At 43.0% G+C, this 18,808-nt stretch overlaps 1 protein-coding gene across 1 annotated transcript; it reads left to right on the top strand.

Moving 5' to 3' along the window:
- Nucleotides 1-6: 6 nt before the first annotated feature.
- Nucleotides 7-15,214, top strand: XPNPEP3 (X-prolyl aminopeptidase 3). Its single transcript, XM_065742968.1, is given in 11 exon segments — nucleotides 7-243; nucleotides 245-300; nucleotides 664-780; nucleotides 3,284-3,691; nucleotides 6,093-6,295; nucleotides 6,750-6,812; nucleotides 9,429-9,542; nucleotides 11,899-11,984; nucleotides 12,591-12,774; nucleotides 13,847-13,967; nucleotides 14,687-15,214. Coding segments are annotated over 11 exon segments (1,575 nt in total). The 5' UTR covers nucleotides 7-187; the 3' UTR covers nucleotides 14,854-15,214.
- The last annotated feature ends 3,594 nt before the right edge of the window (nucleotides 15,215-18,808 follow it).

Genomic DNA, 18,808 nt, shown 5'->3' with positions numbered 1-18,808 from the left:
CCCCGAGGCCGCGCCGCTCCACGCGCTGCGGCCGGAACCTTCTAGAAGCGGGGGGTGGCCGTCAGGCAGGCTGTGAGGGGTCGCGCGCCTTCTCAGCGCGCCTTCCCGCCTTTTTCGCCGCCTCAGCCCCGCGGTGCCCTGCGGCGCCCTTCCCGCCCCGCGCAGGCGGTCTCGGTGGGCACCTAAGATGGCGGCGCGGCGCCCGTTGATGCGCTCACGACGCGGCGCCGCGCTGGGGGAAGGCCCCCCCGGCCATGTCGCGCGTGCCGGCGGCGGTGAGGGGCTGGCGCGGCCTGCCAGGTCAGAGACGCCTTCTCCGCAGTGGTGCGGTGCCGCTGGGCCCCGCCTGCCCCGGGGCTGCCTCGCGGGGCCGGGCGCTGCGGTGGTGGGAGGGCTGTGGGGTGTCAGGCGCGGTTGGATCTGAAGGTTCGGTTGGTTAGGAAATAAAGCAACGTTGTCCAAGCTGGGTTTTGGAAACGGGGTACGCAGCCGTACTTCTGAGAAACTGCTTTCAGTGTGGCTGTGTAACAAATTGGAAGGTGAAGGAGGGATGTTTTTGTGATGCGAGGTAAATCTACTGTGAGTGAGGTCACGATTATGATTCCGAAGTTTGCTAATTGGAAGGATCTTTCCCTTTGACGTGGTCCATCTCTTTTCCTCTAGTTTGCAAGTCATGTGTTCTCCGGAGGTTCTCCACCCGGCCGGCTCAGCAGAAGAAGATTCCAAACCGATATTTGGGCCAGCCCAGCCCCTTCACACACCCACACCTACTAAAACCAGGTTAGGTTCATGCTCAGCATGATCCAGTCGCTGGTATCCTTTCTTTTCCCTGCTTTCCTGAGCTGCTTAGGACAGAATATTGTTCTGTTGCATCATACAAATGTCCGTGATTTCATCTGTATGAAGGTCGCTCCTAAAGTACTCTGAAACACCTCCTATTTATTTCCATGGAAACTACAACAGATAGAGAGCACAATAACACTGTTTGATAGAGAAAATTCTCAGCTATTAAGCACTGTTTCTCAGTGTAGTTGCCACCATTAGTGATGCAGTTTCACCCGCAATGAACAGGAGCCTGCATGCCATGCTTATAAAAATCTGCATGGCCATCCATAATGTGGCTTGTCTTTCATGTCATTGTTACCACTGATGAAATGCAACACCCACCTCAGCCTCACTGTGCTCACAACCACTCTTTGGTGTCCATCAGTGTTCAGCAAGCATCAATGAATGTCAGCATGTGCCATTTTTTGCACATGGAGGAATTCAGTGACACACCTTTGCTTCACGTGCGCTCCCATGTCGGATGCCGTTTTGTCAGACTGCCACTGAGGTGCCCTTTGTAGCACAGCAACAACATGTAATGGAATATTGGCAAGTAGAGGTTCAACTTCTACTGCCATACCACCAACATCCACCTCTGGTGTCGTGGGCCAACACAGTAAAACAGTAGGCATTACTTTCATGGAATGACAGAATCTCAGGAGGTGGAAGGGATCTCTGGATATCATCAAGTCCAACTACCCTGCTAAAGCAGGTTCCCTAGAATAGGTTGCACAGTAAAGAGTACAGACAGGTTTTGAATGTCTCCAAGGAGACTCCGTATTCTCTCTGGGCAGCCTGTTCCAGTGCTCTGTCACCCCCACAATATTTTTTTCCTCATGTCTGTATGGACCTTCCCGTGTTGTGGTTTGTGCCCACTGCCTTGTTCTATTGCTGCATACCATTGAAAAGAGCCTGGCCCCATCCATTTGACTCCCACCCTTTTGATATCTATAAGCAATGATAAGATCCCTTCTCAGTCTTCTCAAGGCTGTAGAGTCCCATAGCTCTCAGCCTTTCTACAGAAATAATATAGCATTGCAGTGCTGCAGTTATTTATTTTAAAAGAAAATGCCTTTAAGGCAAAGAGGGCTCCAGGCCTCACAGTTGGAAAGCAGCTGAGGTTCCTGTGTTCCACCTTCTTGCAGCTTTTTGGACTCTATGCAGTAGTTAGCTGGTAGGAACGCAGCAGAACACAGGAAACGTGCAGTTTAATATTACTGAAGAGTGGGATCAGATTGCACTGAAACAGTTTCTCTATTCTGTGTCATTCTACGTCTATAAAGAAGATTTCTACACCAAATACCGAGCTGTAAAGTTGAATGCAAGTGAAAAGTGTCATTTCTTTAATTTTTTTTTTGTCAGAGACAAATGTGCTGGATAGAACCTCCTCCTCTGACCCTACTCATACAGGAATCCATTTACAGTAGAAGTCAAATTTTGAACTTTTTTCCTAGAATTGTCAGTACCTTAAAGAGTAAAGAAAGAATATGAAACTAGAATTTAGCAGTGTGAAAATGCAATCTATGTTAAAATCTATGTTAAAATAGCCAAAGCACTGATAAGGTTCATGTATTAATCTGTAACACAGTTAAGGAATCTCATGTTTTTAAAAGTATATACTTAGATGGTTGGTGGTTGTTCTCTTGACTTCAGTCTACTTTTGATGAGTCTCTTGGCTGCTTCACTTCTTGTCCTCTGTGACAGGTACACTGTAGAAAAGACTTTCATCAAAGAAAACACTGGTTTAGAGTCATTTCAAATAGAATATTTAGCTTCAGAAAAATCCGGATTTTTAATTATTGAGAGCAGCTACATCTTCAGAAAAAAAAATCCTTCTCTTAATCAGAGAGAGATGCCAGCACAGGTCGTGGTTTCCTTCTGCCTGGAATCCTGTGAGGAGAACCTCTGTATTTCTGACTCCTCTCCGTGTATCTAACTCTCGGTCTGCCCCTTAGTTACTTTATGAGTTGACTTAGTGTGTATTTCAACAGACATTCTAGCTTTATCTGAGGAAATCAGTGCTCAGCATAAGGAGGTAATCTTTGGTTCAATGTCCAGATGCTATTAAAAGAATTCATCTGTTTTCAGCATAGTTCAGTTTGCCTTGACCCCCTTCTTTTTTCCTTATCTTCTGAAAGTCACTGTTCACTGAATGCTTTGGATGGTTGTCTGGATCTACCAGGTTCTGTCTTTGCATAGAAATATATATCAGAAAATCTAAGTATTTAAAACAAATTCCTCTCTTTTGCACAATGGAGGAGCAGAATGAGCAAGGATGTGCTGCAGGGGCAAGAGCTGAGAAGATGTAGGAGAGAACAATGGAAAGGCTTGTGGGGGACTGCAGCAAAGCCATGCAAATGAAAGGCATCGGGAAGCAAGCAGGAATCAGGCATGTGATTAGTGAAATATCATGAGTGCCCTGAATTATTTCTTGATCTGATTTTTTTTTTGGTCATAGGGGAGGTAACCCCAGGATTGTCACAGGTGGAATATTCTCTTCGCCGGCACAAACTGATGTCATTGATCCAGAAGGAAGCCCAAGGCTGGGAAGGATTGGACCACACAGTGATTCTGCTATCCAACCCCACATACTACATGAGCAATGATATCCCCTACGTTTTCCACCAGGACACGAACTTCCTGTACCTCTGTGGGTTCCAGGAGCCTGACAGCATCCTGGTGCTGCAGAGCCTTCCTGGCAAAGCGCTGCCCTCTCACAAGGCCATACTTTTTGTCCCCCGGAGAGACCCAAGCCGAGAGCTGTGGGACGGGCCCAGGTCAGGCACAGACGGGGCCATCGCTCTGACAGGAGTAGATGAAGCTTACACTATTGAGGAGTTCAGGCACTTGGTGGCCAAGCTGAAAGGTAACAAAAATGAAGGGGGATGAGATAAGTCATAGGTTGTAGGGTCTGAATGGTACATCTCAACAGTTGTGGGAAGAAACTTATACTAAGTAGGTGTAGGCCCCTCCCTTGAATACCTAGTTTGGGAGCCTGTATTGGTGATGGAAGCAAGGAGGATCTCATGTAAGTGCTTTAATATACTCACATTAGAAGTAAGCTATCCTTGTTGGATGACTGTAGAAAAGATGCAGGATCTTAATTTAGGCATTTAAAGCTAGCCAGTATGAACTCCCACCTTCTGTCCCACATAATCTCAGTAACAATATTTGTAAACTGAGAGGTGGTCTGAGCGAGGAAGGGGCTTGTTCTGCTGCTCCTGCCTATTCTGTATTTGGCCTGTTCACACAAAATTTTAGTTAGGCTGACATCTATGATATACATTATGCATATACATGATATACATTCTGGGCTTGTTCAGCCTGGACAAAAGAAGGCTGCAGGGTGACCTAATTGCAGCCTTTCAGTACCTAAAGGGGGTCTGTAAACAGGAGGGGAGCCAATTCTTAGAAAGAGAAGATAACAACAGGACAAGGGGAAATGGTTTGAAGTTGAGGGAGGGAAGATTTAGGTTGGATGTCAGTGGGAAGTTCTTTACTATGAGAGTGGTGAGGTGCTGGAACAGGCTGCCCAGAGAGGTTGTGGATGCCTTGTCCCTAGAGGTGTTCACGGCCAGATTGGATGGGGCCATGGGCAACCTGGTCTAGTATTAAATGGGGAGGTTGGTGGCCATGGCTGTGGCCGGGGGTTGGAGGTGCATGATCCTTGAGGTCCCTTCCAACCCTGGCCGTTCTGTGATTATATTTTCTTTGGAAGTCCAGTGAGGTAATGCAGAACTGCTTCTCTCACGGGTTCTGCGTCTCCTATGTGACCTGAGTTTTTTGGGTACCCATGTGAACACTGATGGCACATCTCTGAAAAGTAAGGAATGGAATAAACAAGAGAGCACGTGTTGCTGTTTTAGGCACATCTTTTTGCTGATAAGGCCAGAACCACTCGAAGGAATTTATTCATAATAGACTTGAAGAATGATCCATCGAGGGAGTTTGTTTGTTCCCTCACCTTTGTTAGCTAGACATTGACTTCCTCTTGAAACACAAACATTACTGTTCATCAGATATTCTCTTTTGCACCACCATGTAGCTTCAGTATTTATAATCCAGAGTGAATTTATACACATGATAAAGCAAAGCTGAAAGTTTATGACAGTATAAAAAGGGTGAGTGCTTGAGGGATTATGCAGATACAGTGAATGCTGGAGTCATCAATTTTGTCACCGATTCTAGTTATTTTCTTTCAAAAAAGGATATACTGAAAATGTGAAAAACAAAGGGGTACAAGAATGATCAGAAATACAGCTTGTGTGTGAGTTGTGTGCTAGACAAACTTGTTCCATTTGAAAAAGAGAACTGTGGGTAAGGTATGAGAGATGTCTGTGGTCACAGAAAGTGCAGAGAGGATAAGCAGGAATGATTAGTCACTAGATTTCATTATCTGCAAACAAAGGAAAAGTGGTTGGGGGGCAGCTTTCACACCTTTAAGTTTTAAATTGTAGATCATCCATGGGAGGTTTGAAACACGAAAGTATAAATGGATTCAAAAGGTTTGAATTCCATGCTGTTATGAAGATGGAGCCTTGAAATGGAGAAACGGGAAGTGAGGAGGATGTGCTGGGGAAATGTATTTTTGTGAATGCCCTGTTTCTTTGGGATTTCTTGTAAGCATCTGCTAATGATCGCTGTCACCAAAAAAAAGAGCCTGGATGGGCCTTAGCTGTCATTCAGGATGGCTTTTCTACTCATTCCCATTACAAATGTTCCTATGGGGGTGCAGGTGCTAATTTTGATGTTCTAAATACATTTCCGTATAGGTAAGTACACTTGTCCTCAGTAATTTCATCTCCTCTAAATGGACAAAGTAAGCAGTTGCTCACCGAAGGTATTCTGAAGCATGGGCAATAATTACCTTGATTCCACGCAGTGCGTGTATTGCCTTACAAGGGGGCAGACTAAATGAGAGCATGATTCAAAACATGTACCACTGCAGTGCAGTCACTTGTTTGCCTACAAAACTGCAGCCTTGATAAGTGATCTGCATTTATCTGTGCAAGATCGGGGATGATCACAAAATGCAGTATTTGCATACAAATGGAGATTTGTCAAATCTACATGTTATGCATTGCTAATTTTCTGGATTTAAGGGGATCTCTAGCATTGTCTGAAAGTAAATATATGACCTGTAAATACGGATTCAGAGGAAATTACCAGTGCATCAACAGGTCTAGCTTAGGAGGAGTGACTTTGTACAGTATGAGGAGGGAATTTCTAAATTTATCTTCATCTGCATCATTTGTTTTGTATTCCAGGTGAGTCAAACAAGGTGTGGTATGATGTGACTAAACCAGTGCATAAAGAACTGCACTCTGACTATATGCAACCCCTGGCTGAGATAAAAGCTCGGAGCAAAAATCACATCCAAGGCATCCGGCATCTAGTGCAAAACCTTCGGTTGATCAAATCTCCTGCAGAGATTGAAAGGATGAAGATAGCTGGACGAGTGACAGCGGAGGTATGCAGTCGTGTACTGTCAGAAAGAACCAATGCATTCCTTCAAACAGGAAAGAGGAGAGGGTGTTGATAGCGTGAATTGGGTTGGAAGGATAAGATGTAATCTTAGTTACTGAGCTGCGGTCTCTCAGCTATTGGCTGGGCTCAGCTCCCTGCACATCACATGGAGACACAGGAAGACAGCACGGACCGCTAGCTTCTCTCAGTGTAACTTCAGCCAAGATGAGCCAGCAGGTGTTAGACTTTGACAGAGTTGTGTTTATTCAGGAACAGGGGTGCCCCTTATACGGTCTCCTCAACCTCTCTCCTTCTCTGTGTTACTTTCTTCTCCATTTATTCCATTATTTTCAAGAAAATAGCTGATTTTAGGCATTCCCCAAAAGACAGCAGGTAACAGCAGGTCTTTTACTAACTGAAAGGCCCTTCTTTTTTTTTTTTTTTTTTTTTTTTTGTAGGCTTTCATAGAGACAATGTTTGCCAGAAAATCTCCAGTGGATGAAGCCTTTCTGTATGCAAAGGTGAGTGTGTCACTGTTGGGAGTGAGATGGAAGGGTTAAACATTTCTTACTGTTCTAGTAAACTAGGAATGGCAGGTCTCCCTATAGTGTGCCTCACACTGTAGCATATTTCTCTTTCACCCAGCTCTCATGGTACCTTGGACAAACCCCAGACACCCTTTAGCCAAGAACTGTAGCCTTGCTTGGATAACTCCTTTGATTTAAGATGGTGTTGCAGCAGATTGTTTTGGAATGTGCTTGGGGATGTCAACAGAATCTTAATTTGGGGCTTACAATAATAAAAATGTTCTTCCACCCCTATGGATATATATCTTGTACCTGGTAGCCATACTAGAACTATTGCTCTCACACACAGACTGGCTCCAAAGTTCAGTTTCCTTATGCTGAGGATAAAATATTCTTCCTGGAGGTCTTCTGTTCATTGTCTTTATTTCCAAGAATCAGTAAAGATGGAGTCAAGGCTTCAGAAATGGTTATTGTGAATTTAAAGGCATTAAAAAAAGGTGGGGGGTGGGTAAAGTAAGTGAAAAGTCAGCCTCTTCTCTGGTCTCTTTTCAGAGATGCTGGCCTGATTCTTCAGAGTACCTTGAGTGTTGTGGCAAGACACAAAATAATCCTGTCAGTGGTCATGGGAAGATTTGGTTAAAGGAATACACAGTTTGTGTGAGGGAAGTTGCAGTGTGGAAGAAAAAGCAAAGCAAAGCTATGAGAAGGAAGAATGAAGGAGGTCTAAAGAAAATAAGAGATAAAGGGGAAGACAAAATATAACAGCTAATTCCAGAGAAGTTGTAAAGGAGATGGAGGTTAGCTACATCTGTGTTTGAGTAAGTGTGTCTCATGGACACACAGAGTTCAAAGTGTGCCTTATCTAAGCAAACTGATAGCTCTGGAGACATACTAGCCCAATAAATGAAAAATCCTGTTTTTGAACATAAGCTTTCAGTAGAGGTATTTTTTTTACCAATCTCTCTTACCCTAAGTGAGAATTCTGGGACATCTGGATTTTCCTTTTCTTGCTGAATGTGCAGAGAGATTATATCTGTAATAAAGATAATTTACTGTAGATGGTAAATCATGCAACAGATAGGCTAATTGAGAAAAGAAATAGGTTACTTTCATGTTACAGTTATCTGCTTTTTGCTTAATAAAAGGCACTGAAGTTCAAGAAATTACTTCTTTTAAGGCGTGTGATTTTGTTACCTCTGTAAATCAAATGCAGCCTGTTTTCTACTGTCCATTTTACAAACTACCACCAAGGCAATGAGGGAGGAAAAAAAACCAAACCAAAACAGCACCATGACTTGTGTGAAAGAACTGGAAAAAAAAAATTCATTTATTGAAGGAGCTTTTCCTAGCTGTGTGGTTGTTTGTGATGACTTTGGGATACCATCTAAATGAGGATTCTCACTTCTGCACACTTCTGAATTTCACCTTCCACATTTGAGAAGGGTATACTTAATTGATATATAACTGCTAGCAGCTGTAGTGTCTGATTTTGAGAAACTTCTGCAGCTTTTGCAACAGAGTAAGTGTGAGGAATTCTTTAGCAGTATTTTCCCCATATTTACTGAAGGAATTTATGGGTTGACTAAATTTATATGCTGTTGATGTCTTTTTCTACCATATTTTTCTACGAAACCTGCTAAAGAAAACTGGAGGCACAGTTTTCATCATATTCTATAAAACAATTGTATTGTACAAAACATGAGTGCATTTAAGACCGATTTGTAAAGCCTGCTTGTCTTGACTCTGGCCTCTCATTACATCAGCTTACCGTAGTTGTCATGAAGCAGTGTAGATACCTGCCTGCATGTTTAGTAAGGAATTTTGTAAGGAAATGCAGTGAGATGCATGTTTGAGTTACATCAGCAGGATTTGAGCCTCCATTCTGACATAGTTGGGCCTGTGCTGACATGGTGCTGAGATGCATGTCTAACTTGTAAAGAAAATCATTTCAATTGTAGGGTATTTTACAGCTCAATTTTTTACTCCACATCAGAATCATAGAACTTTTTTCACTTCACGTAGGCAACCTGGAGTATTCTGTCCCAAGTGGTTTTGCCTATTACAGAAAAGACAAGCTAGTAGTACATTGAGGATATAGAGGGGCTTTAGAGACAAGTTTGTTCATTTCATCCGCTTCATCACTGAATTAATTAATTTTTTTTCAAACATCAAGGTAGTACATGCTTTATAACCTTTTTATTGGATACTGCTCTAAATAGACTAAACACCAAAATAACTGTTGCCATCTTGGATAATTTGCAGACTTGCAGAGCAGCTAACAGCGAAACTTTATGTAAGAGCAAATCCTCACCTGGATTTATGACAGTGTAATGAATTTCTGATACAATATACTTGCACCAGGGAGAGCTTCTGTGAGATTGCGTGTAGGTTGAACGTGCTGTCTTGATAAATGGATAGTTCTGTGTTATTTCCTCCAGTGCTCTGAGAAATCTTTTAGGCTGCTTTCATATGATGAGGTCACTTCACAGTTTCACTTTGTGTTGTACAAATTAAAAAAAGACTTGTAGGACATGAATCATAATAGCTCCAGGGCAGTTAATCACTAGAATCAGCACTAACAATCTCCTCCTCTTTGAATTGGTGTTCCAGTTTGAATTTGAGTGCCGAGCTCGTGGTGCGGACATCTTGGCCTACCCCCCTGTTGTTGCTGGTGGCAATAGATCAAACACTTTGCACTATGTGAAGAACAATCAGCTCATTAAGGTAAACCATATGCCATCCAGTTACTTGAAATGTGTTTATGTGACACACTGTCCCCATATGCGTCCCCTTGCTGATCTGTTTTGGCTGAACAGATCAAAACACTTCAGTGTTTTCAAGTTAGCAGGGGAAAGGAATTTTTTCCTGGTAAGCTTTGCTGTCAATGATAGATTAACTTTATTCCTTCTGGTCTCTTTCTCTTCTCTTTGCACTTGCTGCTGTATTTTCTCCAAAGTGGACATGGAAACAAGCTTGTAAATATTTAATTTAGCAAGGTTGCCTGCTTCCACACCATGTTTCAGTAGTGCAGTACTGGGTGAACTGCTGCCCTCACAAAGGAGAGAGAGCTTCAGCAGACAGAGTAAAAGCACTCTGGAATCCTTCTGCTGTCACTTGCATTTCTTGGCCTTGCTTTGCAACCAAAGGTGCAGTAATGCATTCCTTCTCTGGCTAAGCTGAAATGCATTTCAGACTCCATGTAGGCCAGTAAAGCAGGGAAGGGGAACAAGAAGGGAAAGGCCTAGCATTAAACATCAAGAGAGACAAATTAGATAGTTGTAGGTAAATTAATGTATTAATGAATGTATTTTGGATATTCATACTGTTGAATTGAATCCTCTCCAGCTTTCCTGACAAAAAGCCTTTAGATTCAGATAAGTATTCTGAGGAGCAGTGTTACCCCACTGCTGTATTCACTATTTTCAGTGGAGCATATTTATGTTCCATGTTAACGCAGGGTGAAACTTTTCTTGCAAGCGCTGTCTTTTTCTTGAAGCTGGCATACAGGCAGACCTTGAAATGGTCTGTAGGGACACATGTACAAAAGATATGACAGACTGTTTTCAGCAGAAATAAACCTCCTTTGTTGTTCTGTCTTCCAAGGTCAGGCATGCACATGTAACTTCAGTTGCTTCTGTTAAAGTTAATCAGTTAAGCAACTGTCACTTGCTTTTTTCTAAACTAGTAAGTAGGGGGTTAAACTCATAGACTTGACTTTTCCTTTGTGAGCTGCTTCTTGCACATCTTGTTGCCAAATAGGCTGACAAGGTATCTAAGCTGGAAGGTATCTGAAGGCTGCATAAGTGGACTTCAGTCCATCACTTAGTGGACTCAGCTTTCAAGAGAGAGGACAAGGTGCTTGACGTAACAAGGCACTGAGCAGTCAAACCAGAGGCTAAAACCCTTAGTCATTAGAGTGTTACTTAGCCTGTTTAATTACTTGGAAGAGGACAGGTACTGTAAATTTGTATTTTACTTAAATAATTGAACCAACTGGTTTGAAAAAGTTTTATAGAGGGTTTAAATGGAGAGTGGTAGTGAGACCATCCCACTTCTAGTTTATGTACAGTGTGTGTGTGACACATCTGCACATGATGATAGCAGCTAGCAATGGAAGTAATGCTAGCATTCTTCCTCTTTTCTCCACTAATATGCTATAATTATTCTCTGTCATACCACATCAAGGCTGCTGGCACAGACTGACCTGTGGAATGAATCTCTATAAAAATCACTATGTAAAGTAATCCAAGAAGAAAGGTAAATCCACAGTTAATTAAATCCTAAGTTTTCACAGATCCGATTGCTCGTATTTTTTTCTCATCTATTTAAGGAAGAAAAGCAAGGCAGTGGGGGTTTGTTCTTGGATCTTGGTCTTTTTTGCATTACTTTTTTGAAAGATGTGCAGTCAGCAATTTGACTGACATGGGACAGTTTTGCTGAATTGATTTGGAGATTTGTATCTACAGAAGTCTGTTTTTCATCACCAGATAAATTCAGAAGTATATCTTAGAGCAGTCAAGGAAGTCCCAAAAGAGAAGAAGAAAGATGGTACAAATTAGCAATTTTATGGCAGTGATACACTATCAGAAAAGTTATTTTGCTAGGCCTTGTGACAAGGCTAATATTTTTACTTGTTAATGATCTCGTGGGTTGCTCAGAAAACCGTTTTTTTTTTTCCTTGCAAAACCTTTCTGTCTCAGTCACAGGCAGAGAACTACTAGTGAAAGGAGCCAGCTGTATAATCTGCTGGAGTAGGAGTTCCAGTGTCAATCGAGCTGATATCTCAGAGCACAGAATAGTTCAAGGAAAATGTCTTTTTTACTCCAAAGTGTTTGACATCAGTGTATTAGAGCTCAGGCTATAAATAAGCCTAATAGTGAGAGACTGTGGCAGAGAAGCAATCCAACTGCAGTAGCCAAGTTGTAGGTAATAGCAGCTGGGGTGTTGTTCTGCAAAAGGAGCTGACATCTCTGCATCTGCTTTGCAAAAATTACTGCATTATCTCCTTTCTTCCTCTCTAAGAAAACAATTGAGTTAATAGCCACTGATCCACATGGCATTTTTTCCTGTTGTTCTCCAGGATGGTGAACTGGTCTTGCTAGATGGTGGATGTGAGTTTTCCTGCTATGTAAGTGACATCACACGAACCTGGCCTGTCAATGGAAGGTATGCTACAACAAGGATGTTTTGAAGGGGTGTGAAAAACTCTTAAATAACGTACAAGTTTGAATGTATGTGTGCAATCTGTGAGATTAGTTCAAATATGTCCTACTCTGTACTTCTTCGGAGCAGTGGAATTCTATAAACAAATTGTTCAGTGTGAGAAGCTGTTATTTCCCACTGCCTCATTAATTACAGCTGCTTTTAGGTAATATAGTACGTTTAAAAAGAAGAGAGGGCTTTTGTGCATTCAGCTGTTGCTTAGACTAATGGAACAGGAGTTTAGCTGAGCAGTATACGGCTGGTGCAGTGTCCCTATTGGTTGTGTGTTTGATTCCTGCATGTTGGGCTCAAGTGTGTTCTTTTTCCAGCAGTCGTGTTGCCTTGGTTTGCTTTGGGGTTAGGAAGTCAACTAGAAACCCTGCCTCTACCCAGTGTGTTGAAGGGCATGTTTCAGTGATACCTTGTCTGGCATTTCATATAAGGAGACAGTTGCTTTTCTTTCTGACTTTCCTTGTTCCAGCACTGAATTGAATCATTCTCTAAAACAGCTTCTGGGTAGAGGACTTAATTTGAGAAATGTGCTTTGTTCCTTTTCTCAATGATTTGAAGGTTCACCAAGCCTCAAGCAGAACTGTACCAGGCTGTCCTGGACATCCAGAAGTCCTGCCTGAGCCTCTGCTCCCCGGGTGTGAGTCTAGAAAACATCTACAGCCTCATGCTGAGCCTCATTGGACAGAAACTGAAAGACCTGGGGATCCTAAAGAGCAGCATCACTGACAGCCACTTCTTCAAGGTACCTGAAGTGAGTTTTTTTTTAACCAGCTTCTCCCCACTACGTTTGACTGTTGCATCTGTAGATTATGTTAGTAGCTTTAATTTAGATCAGGAATGTGCTTTAGAAGTGAATCTTTTAATTATCCCTACTTAATGTGTGTTCATGTTGTGGGCTGATCTCAGTACTGGACTGGATTTCTGTCACTGTTGGGATTCACGTAGCTATCTGAAGAACAGTGGGGACCTGGGCTGCCTTAGAAAAGTTATCTAGTCCCACTCACTGCAAATCTCCATGATTGCTGGTGCCAATACCTGAAGGATGGCATGGACCAGGTGGCAGAACCTTCCCTTTGGCAGCAGTGAAAACTTCTGCCAGATTTAATTGTGCTACGGTGTCAGTACGGCAACAGCACAAGTTCTTGCCTCCGTATGGAGACGATTATGCCGATTTCTCTCGGCAGGTGGCAGCACAGCCAGATGAGAGCAACGCCTGCAGCTCAGTCCCTAGGGAATGTGAGGAGATGAGGGACAGAGGAGGAATTAGCTCTTTGATTTCTGCTGACAGGAGCTCCTCTCTGGAGGGAGGAGATTAGGATGGTGCCAGGGGAGGCGGTAACAGTGCCCGGTAGAGCTGGGTTAGAATCCTGCTGTAGCTGCTGAGTGAAATTGACGCCACTTCTTTTCCTTAATGCATAGGTAACTGCTTCACCACATCCCCTTGCAGCTGTGCTGGCTGCTGCCACTTGTCAGGGTCTGCTGATAAGAGCAACACAGGGCTTGGATGTTTAAGGGATGGGAAGGGTTGGGGCAGCAAAGGTCAGTGAGACAAAAGCTGAAGTCTTGCCTGGCATATTGAGGTGAGGATGTGCTTGAGCTCTTCCTTTCAGGGAGGAAGGAAGGCACTCAGAATAGGCAGCTGTTACTGTTAGGTTTTGAGGGCCCTCCAGTTCTGGTAAACTGAGAACCCAGAGAGAAGCAGATAACGAAGCACAGCACATAACTGCTGTCTCTCTTCTCCCCATCTTCTGCATTTGAACAACAGACTGGCTGCATTTAATTACCTCCATAACACTTGCTTTGTTTTCTGTCAGGCTGTTCGAAGGTACTGCCCACACCACGTGGGCCATTACTTGGGCATGGATGTTCACGATACCCCAGATGTATCCCGCTCTGTCCCGCTCCAGCCAGGCATGGTGATAACCATTGAGCCAGGTAAAAAGATACAGTCAGTGGTGGACAAAATCATGTAACACTGAGGATAAAAGTATTGCTTTGAGTAGTTAGTTCATGTGGACATGAACTCTCAGAAAGTGTCTGTGCAGCAGGAGACAGAATAGTTTAGAACTTAACACTGCTGGCAGTTGATCCTCAGCATCACAGGTCAGCTGCAGTGCAGAGAAGCAGGGTAAATTCACTTGTGCTGTGGTCTGTGTTACTGTAACTGAATAACTACCAGTCACTTGTAGTGCAAGTGTCTCCTGAGCCTCGCAGCCTGCAATTACAAGCATTCACAACTTATCTTTGCAAACTAGGATTTCACAACGAATCATTATTTCCTCAAGTCACTTGATTTGGAGCTGTCAGATGAAAACTGATATTTAATGCTTGGCTCTTCTCTCTTTCTATTCAGAACACTGTTAAAATCATCACTGTGAGCACAGCACTGAGAGCAAGAAGTGCCAAAGGACCAGCTGTAATTGTGGAAGTTTTTATTAACATGCTAGTGTCTGTAGGCACTGTCAGATAATTCCCTTTCTTTGTTTACCAGCTGCTGTGATTGAGGGGAAAGAGAACAGTTTTTCTTCTTAAACTTCTTCAGGGTCAAATGCTTCTTAATATTGCTGAAAATCTAACCCTGTTCTTATGGTGGTACAGCGAGGGAAAGGTGTTTTGGAGAGCATGGCATGTTTTAATTCCCTCCTTTTTTTCAGGACTTTATATCCCTGAAGACGATGTGAGTGCTCCAGAGAGATTTCGTGGTATTGGTGTGCGCATTGAGGATGATGTTGTGATAGCAGACGATTCACCTCTCATCTTATCTGCTGACTGTCCCAAGGAGATCTATGATATTGAGCAGATCTGTGGCTGCAGCTCATGATGCCCCTCCTCTGCCTCTTGCATCCTCCTCAGGAGATGCATGCCTCCAGGGATGCAGATCCCTGTAACGGGCTGCAGTTGTCAAGCGATGGAGAGTGTGGACAGTTGATGGCTGTTTCCAAAACTGAGGCTGGGAAGTGGAATGCAAAAGACTCTGTCACTGAGTGCTGAAAAGCAAAGCAACCTTTTCTATGTGTATTTTCCTTCTGATTTGACTAGCGCTGATGTTGAGCTGTTGCAGACCACGGGGATGGATTCATCCCTGTGTCACGTGGGTCCATCTGTTTGGATGCCCTTAGATAGATGCATTTTGTGAGTGCTACCAGCAGGAGAGCTTCTGTATGGTTCCTCTGCAGATGCAGTAGTGCAACTGCTGAAACCAGGGTCCCGTTGTTTACCCTTCTACGGTAGTTTCACAGTAGTCAGAATTTAAAAGTGAAATTCTGAAAAGTGCTGCTTTTGGGAAATAAAATTGTTTCAAATGCCTTTGACTTTAGAGCCCTGGGAGGAGAGGTTTTGGTAGTCAGGAAGATGCATTTGGCCTGGGGGTGGCCTGAAGCCTGAGTAGAGTGCTTTTATTATTTTAAGAATATGGATGTCTTTGGGTTTGGTTCAAGCAGATGCAAAATAAGCCAACAGCAGAAGAAAACATCCCATCTAGTCTTTCAGCTTATTGAGATGTTTGTGTAGAGAGTACTAACAGGGCTCTGGAGGTTTTTCATACCCATTCTTGTCTTCCACACCGCCTCCTTTTTATCACAAATCTCCATTCCAGGCTCTAGGAAGCCAGTACCGTGTTGGCTGTGCCAGGCTCCACTGGCAAGATGCTGGTTGTCACCTGGATGTGAGATGTTCAGTTCTGGGACAGTCACAGCATCTTTCTGGTTTATGTTGTGTCAACCACTTCAGCAGTGCATTTTGAAGTAGTGAGCAGTATGAAGAATTGCAAGTTTTATACTACTCCTTCAAAATAATTCACCTTTTCAGAACAGTGAGGGCATGAGCACTGCTGGGTTTTAGGTTTTCCCTAATGCTGTCAGTAACGAATGCTTTGTGATAATATTTCTGAGGCAGCTGTAAATGTGATTTGTGGCTAGGATGGATGAGGAAGACGTTCTGTCAACAACAGCGTACCACCCAAGCCACTGTAATGCCATAGTAAATATAAACCTATTTGAGGCAAACATGGCATCTGCGTGTTTCCTGAAGATGCTTTGACAAACAACTATTTTACGTGTGAAAAAATGCCTATAATGATATATCTCCTCTTACATACGTTGACTTCTTCTTCGTATCATTTTTTTCCTTTCTGATTGAAGCTTTAGGTATTTTTCCTCTCCATGGTTTTTAATTCTCTTCCCCTGTTGTCTTGTCTTGATGTACCATAACATCACGGTTTCCTAACGCATGCTTTTCTTCTTAATCTGTCACTGCGTCCTCCCGTTTGCCCCAACTCCCCACAGCAGATGTAGGCAGTGGTAGGCAGGCTTCCTGAGTTTGACTTCTGACTCTGTTGCAGCAATTTCTTTTTAATCCCCCTTTCTTTCTGTTTCTGTGTTTCATTTGACTTAGTGAAGGCCAGGCAGTGTCATTCAACTCCATTGCTTTTAATGGAAGCAGGGTGCGACCACCAAGATGTGGATTTGGCACTTGAAAGGCAGCCCGAGCATGCTGTAATTCTACTTTTCAATTGTGATAAAAAATGAATGCTTTGACAAAGTTTGATGTATTGAGTTTCACCTAGAAAAGAAAATCTGCTCATCTCTGATGGAAGTTATCGTTGGATATTTGTGCGTCCCCGTGTGAACAGTTGGAAGGAAGGCTTGCCAAGCGTGGACGCACAGAGCTGATCATTCCTTTTGATGTCCTTCCAATCTGTAACACGTTCATTCTTCCAACTGCACCTCCCAGAGCCATACCAACTGGGAATATCTTGGGTTTTGGAAGCAGCTGAATACGTGTGTCTGCTGATGACCACATCTGCACGTGTGTTTAGTTGCAGAGTTAACTGTTAGACGTACTGTAAATAAGCCTTTGGAATACATATTAAAAAGTTAATAAAACATTTTCTAGGTCATTTATTGGGCCATCAAGTTGCATGGCTATTAAACATACTAACACTTCAGAAAGCATGATTCTTCAGAGATTTATAAATTAGCTGTAATTTATCTTGTACTTCAGATAACATGGTCAAATGTGGGGACACACTGATTTCTTTCAGGAAAATCCTGCAACTTGCAAACACCAACAGAGCTTAGGAATGTTGCTGAGGAATGTTTGTCAGTGAAGAAGTGTTTGTGGCTCAGCTGGGTGGGGAGTAACGGATCTGCTAGGACTGACTGCTGCGCTCTGCCGTGCTGAGTGCCTGATTCAGGCTGTGAGTTGCTCCATGTTCTATAAATCTTCCAGAGTTTCTAGCCATTTCTTCAGCATAAACTGCTGCAAATGTTTTGAATCAGTTGCTCCACGAGAGTGCGTTCCATAGGATGTATTAGAGTGTCACCAGGATAAATTTTGGAAGACTTTCTCTCAGTTTGTTGCAGAGGTGGATAGTCAGAGTATCAGCTGCTATGTACACGCGTGCCATGGTGTCCCTTGAATACAGCCAAATCTGGGGACGTTTTACACATCGCTCATCAGGAAACCAGTACAAAGAATCCCTTCTCTGGCTGCACGTAGCAATGACGTAGGTCTCTAATCTCCAGTCGTATCCTATTTATTGCCTTGAAGAGATTCCTCGCTCCAACCACTTGGGTGCAGGAGCAGCTCAATGGCAGCACAAGTTGTCGTGTTCGTGATGAGAGTGAATCCATTTGCAGACACTCTGCAGAATCCTCTTATTTCACTGGCTCATAGGAGCTTGGCTATGTGTAACCTTAAGGCACATTTTCTTGGACTTCTTCATTCAGCAAAAACTCAGGCATAAGGAAGATGTGTTGGGGAGAGATTTGGTTGGAACTAAGCCACAGGTCTTAAGGGAATCAGAGAATGAGATGAAATTTTCAACTCAGTCAGCCATCCTTACAGAGAAGCTGCTTGGCTTTCAGTGAAAACCTCAGAGACTTTTCTCAGTTTTCCCATTTCATACTGTACCAGAGACCTGCTCTGCTTTACAGAGAACAGGCTGGTAGCAAAGTCCCACTGTTAAAGTACAGTCTGAGCTGAGGTGTTAATTTGTAGATATATTTCTGTCATCAAAATGGAAATAAATTTGGCATTTAGCACAAATTTGCCGCTCAATCTCTGTTATCTATGAAAAATACAATTTGCCTTCTAAAATTGTATTTGATGTTTCACAGAGCAGTCTGAGAGTGTAGAAAGGAGCACGTAGAAGAGAATGGAGATGGAGGCTTCTGGAAACGTGCAGTGCAAAGTGGAAGATTCAGGAGGAGGGTGTCATTTGGAGCCAGGGATTTGCATGCAGGTGGTTTTAAGAGCAAGGTGAGAACAATCAGGTGTATAATGACTATTCGGTATCATGTCAGAGCAGCGCAGTAGCTATGACTGGTTATGCTAGCCAGGGGACCCTGAGTGATTCCTCTTACTCAAGAGGGGGAGGGGGGACGGGGAACAAAGCAGTCAGATTATATTGATGAACTTGGTCTCAACAGTTAGTTTAATTATTTCGACTAAAAATCAATAGAATTATCATATGAGAAAGTTTTCTGCACTTTAATGTTATTGATCATGTGTCATACCTTAAATTATGTGAAGGGGAGAAAGTAGGTTTCAAGGCAGAAATCTTCACTGTGCTGGAGGGAGCGAGGCTGAGGTTATATTCTTCTAAGCTTCCAAATGTAGTAATTACTCTGAGGAAAATTACTGTAAAGCAAAAAAGAGTTAGGGTTAAACTCAGAAAAAATCCACATGAGATAAAGGACCAAAATGCTTTAATTATGATGGGTACTTCATGTAACTGGATAACAAAACTGCACTGCAATAATTGACATTTTTTA

This window comes from Cyrtonyx montezumae, unplaced genomic scaffold (genome assembly GCF_038088225.1).
Source record: "Cyrtonyx montezumae isolate F1298 unplaced genomic scaffold, pur_monq_1.0 scaffold_3, whole genome shotgun sequence".
Lineage (NCBI taxonomy): Eukaryota > Metazoa > Chordata > Aves > Galliformes > Odontophoridae > Cyrtonyx > Cyrtonyx montezumae.
This window is presented reverse-complemented; position numbering and strand designations above follow the sequence as displayed.